General features: G+C 40.2%; 1 protein-coding gene across 1 annotated transcript; it reads left to right on the plus strand.

Annotated features, from left to right (window-relative positions):
- Positions 1 to 932: 932 nt before the first annotated feature.
- LOC110036399 (protein FAR1-RELATED SEQUENCE 1-like) lies at positions 933 to 2,010 on the plus strand (the record flags this gene model as incomplete). Its single annotated transcript, XM_020740832.1, has 2 exons — positions 933 to 1,566; positions 1,952 to 2,010. Coding segments are annotated over exons 1-2 (693 nt in total), but the record flags the coding sequence as incomplete, so codon positions are not given.
- Positions 2,011 to 2,131: the final 121 nt, after the last annotated feature.

A 2,131-nucleotide genomic window follows, 5' to 3' on the forward strand; every position in this document is an offset into this window, starting at 1 on the left:
TAAAATTGTTGGCCAACCTTCAATCTCCCCCCAAATGGGGTTTTTTACAGCCAAGAAGGGGAGAAGGAAGCTTACCCAAACTTACCTGTGGTGAGCCTAAGTTGAAGATGACGGGAAAGCTCAACAGCGCAGCAGAGGAGGTGGTGGTAGGGAGCAGGCTAGTTCAGCAAAGGGATCAGCCAGACCGGTGACGGGACAAGAGAGCATCAAGGCTCATGATGGGGGAGGCTTGCGTGCGACAAAGAAGAATAGGGAGTCGCATACGAGACCAGCTCGCGGGAAAAAAATTGGGTACATAAGACGCACGCAGCGCTGCGTGCGATAGCGAATCACCGGATGACACGTCGGTTTAGTCGGCCCCACCGCTATAAAAATATACTTCTTACCGTGCGTGACCCGTCGACCCGACCCGTCCTTGTAAGCCCCATGCAGATATTTTGCCAAATACACGACATAGACTATGTCAGTGGCACATATACAAGAAATTTCCTACAAAGGTTCATTGCGGTTTGGTGAATAGAAGAGTTAGTGATCTTTTTTATAAATGCTTGAGCAGATGTGAGACCGAAGAGGAATTTGATAATACATGGAAGTTGATGATTGAGACAGGAAATCTACATGACAATGGGTGGCTAAATGACTTGTACAAGATTAGACACAAGTGGTCCACTGCTTTTAATAAAGATGTTTTTGGGATGGGAATTTTATCCACACAAAGGAGTGAATCCACCAATAACATTTGTCATGGTGTCTCAAAGCCCACAAGTTCTCTTACAGATTGTTTTTTGGGTATTGAAAATGTAATGAGAACATGGAGACGCAACGAGAAGGATGAAGATTTCTAGTGTGATCAATCAATCAGAACTCCTATTACGAAGAGTAGTCCAATACTGAGGCAAGCAGCTGCATTTTACTCTAGGAAGCTGTATGCAATGTTCGAAGAAGAGTTTATCCATGGATCATGTGGTCTTGAATTGCATGCCTCCATAGATGATGAAACTGAATTTTTTGTCAAGAGTTTGGATGATCATAAGACAAACAGTATTTGGGCAGTTCATTTTGACAGCTTCACCATGAATATTCAGTGTAGCTGCAGGAAGTTCGAAATGATGGGGGTACTGTGTGCACACTCTCTACGAGTTCTAAATTTCTTACACATTAAGAAAATACCAGATAAATATCTACTACTGAGATGGTCAGAAAATGCAAAGAGGGATGTTTATAACAGTTCCAGATACATGCATCTGCAGCAGTCACAGTCCTCAAATAATATTCAAGGCGACCTATTATTCGAAGCACACATGCAGAAAGTTGCATATCAATGTACCCGGAAAGCGAAGGGGAATTCGGAAGCTGAGCAGCGCATGAAGGAATCCATGAAGAAATTATCATTGGACATTGATGACATTTTGGTTGGTAAGGGTACTCAATTAGGAAGACAACAAAGGAAAAATAAAGCACCAGTCAATAATGAATCAAATATGAATGATCCAGCTAAAATGCGACCTAAAGGAATATCTAATGCCAGACTGAAAGGGTATTGGGAGAAAAATAAAAGATCAAAAGGTATGGATCAACAACTACAATCCATTTTATATGTTGTGCCACTTAATTTACCAAGTTTGATATGTATATATTTAGGCAAACAAAAAAATGTAACAACAACCGAAGAACCCGAGACATCACAATGTCATCCACCCGCATGTTCATTACCCAATTTTCTAACACAGGTATAACTTTTCAGAATTTTTTAGGTTGTATTACTATGATTTCATGATTTAACAATACATCGAAACACACATGCAGAATTCATTTCCTCCAAGGAACAGGGAATCCTACACTGCGATGATGACATAATGCCTCAATGAGAAATCAATCCCTCAGTGGTCAGACATGTAATATTTTAAATCATTAAGTAAGTTGCATCTTGCATGTGCGTTTGATTTTACAGGATACGATAAAAAATATAATGAAATACAGCTATTTTTTGAAAAGTTTGTCCTTCTTGAGGTATTCCTGCATTTCATGGAGTCTTCCTGCATTTAAAAGTTTGTTTGATGTAAAAGTTTGTTCGATGAATTCCTACAGGTAGGCTGTGAGGACCCGAATCAACACATGAGGTAGAACGACA

The sequence above is a fragment of the Phalaenopsis equestris genome, unplaced genomic scaffold (assembly GCF_001263595.1).
Source record: "Phalaenopsis equestris unplaced genomic scaffold, ASM126359v1 Scaffold206011, whole genome shotgun sequence".
In the NCBI taxonomy this organism is placed as follows: domain Eukaryota; kingdom Viridiplantae; phylum Streptophyta; class Magnoliopsida; order Asparagales; family Orchidaceae; genus Phalaenopsis; species Phalaenopsis equestris.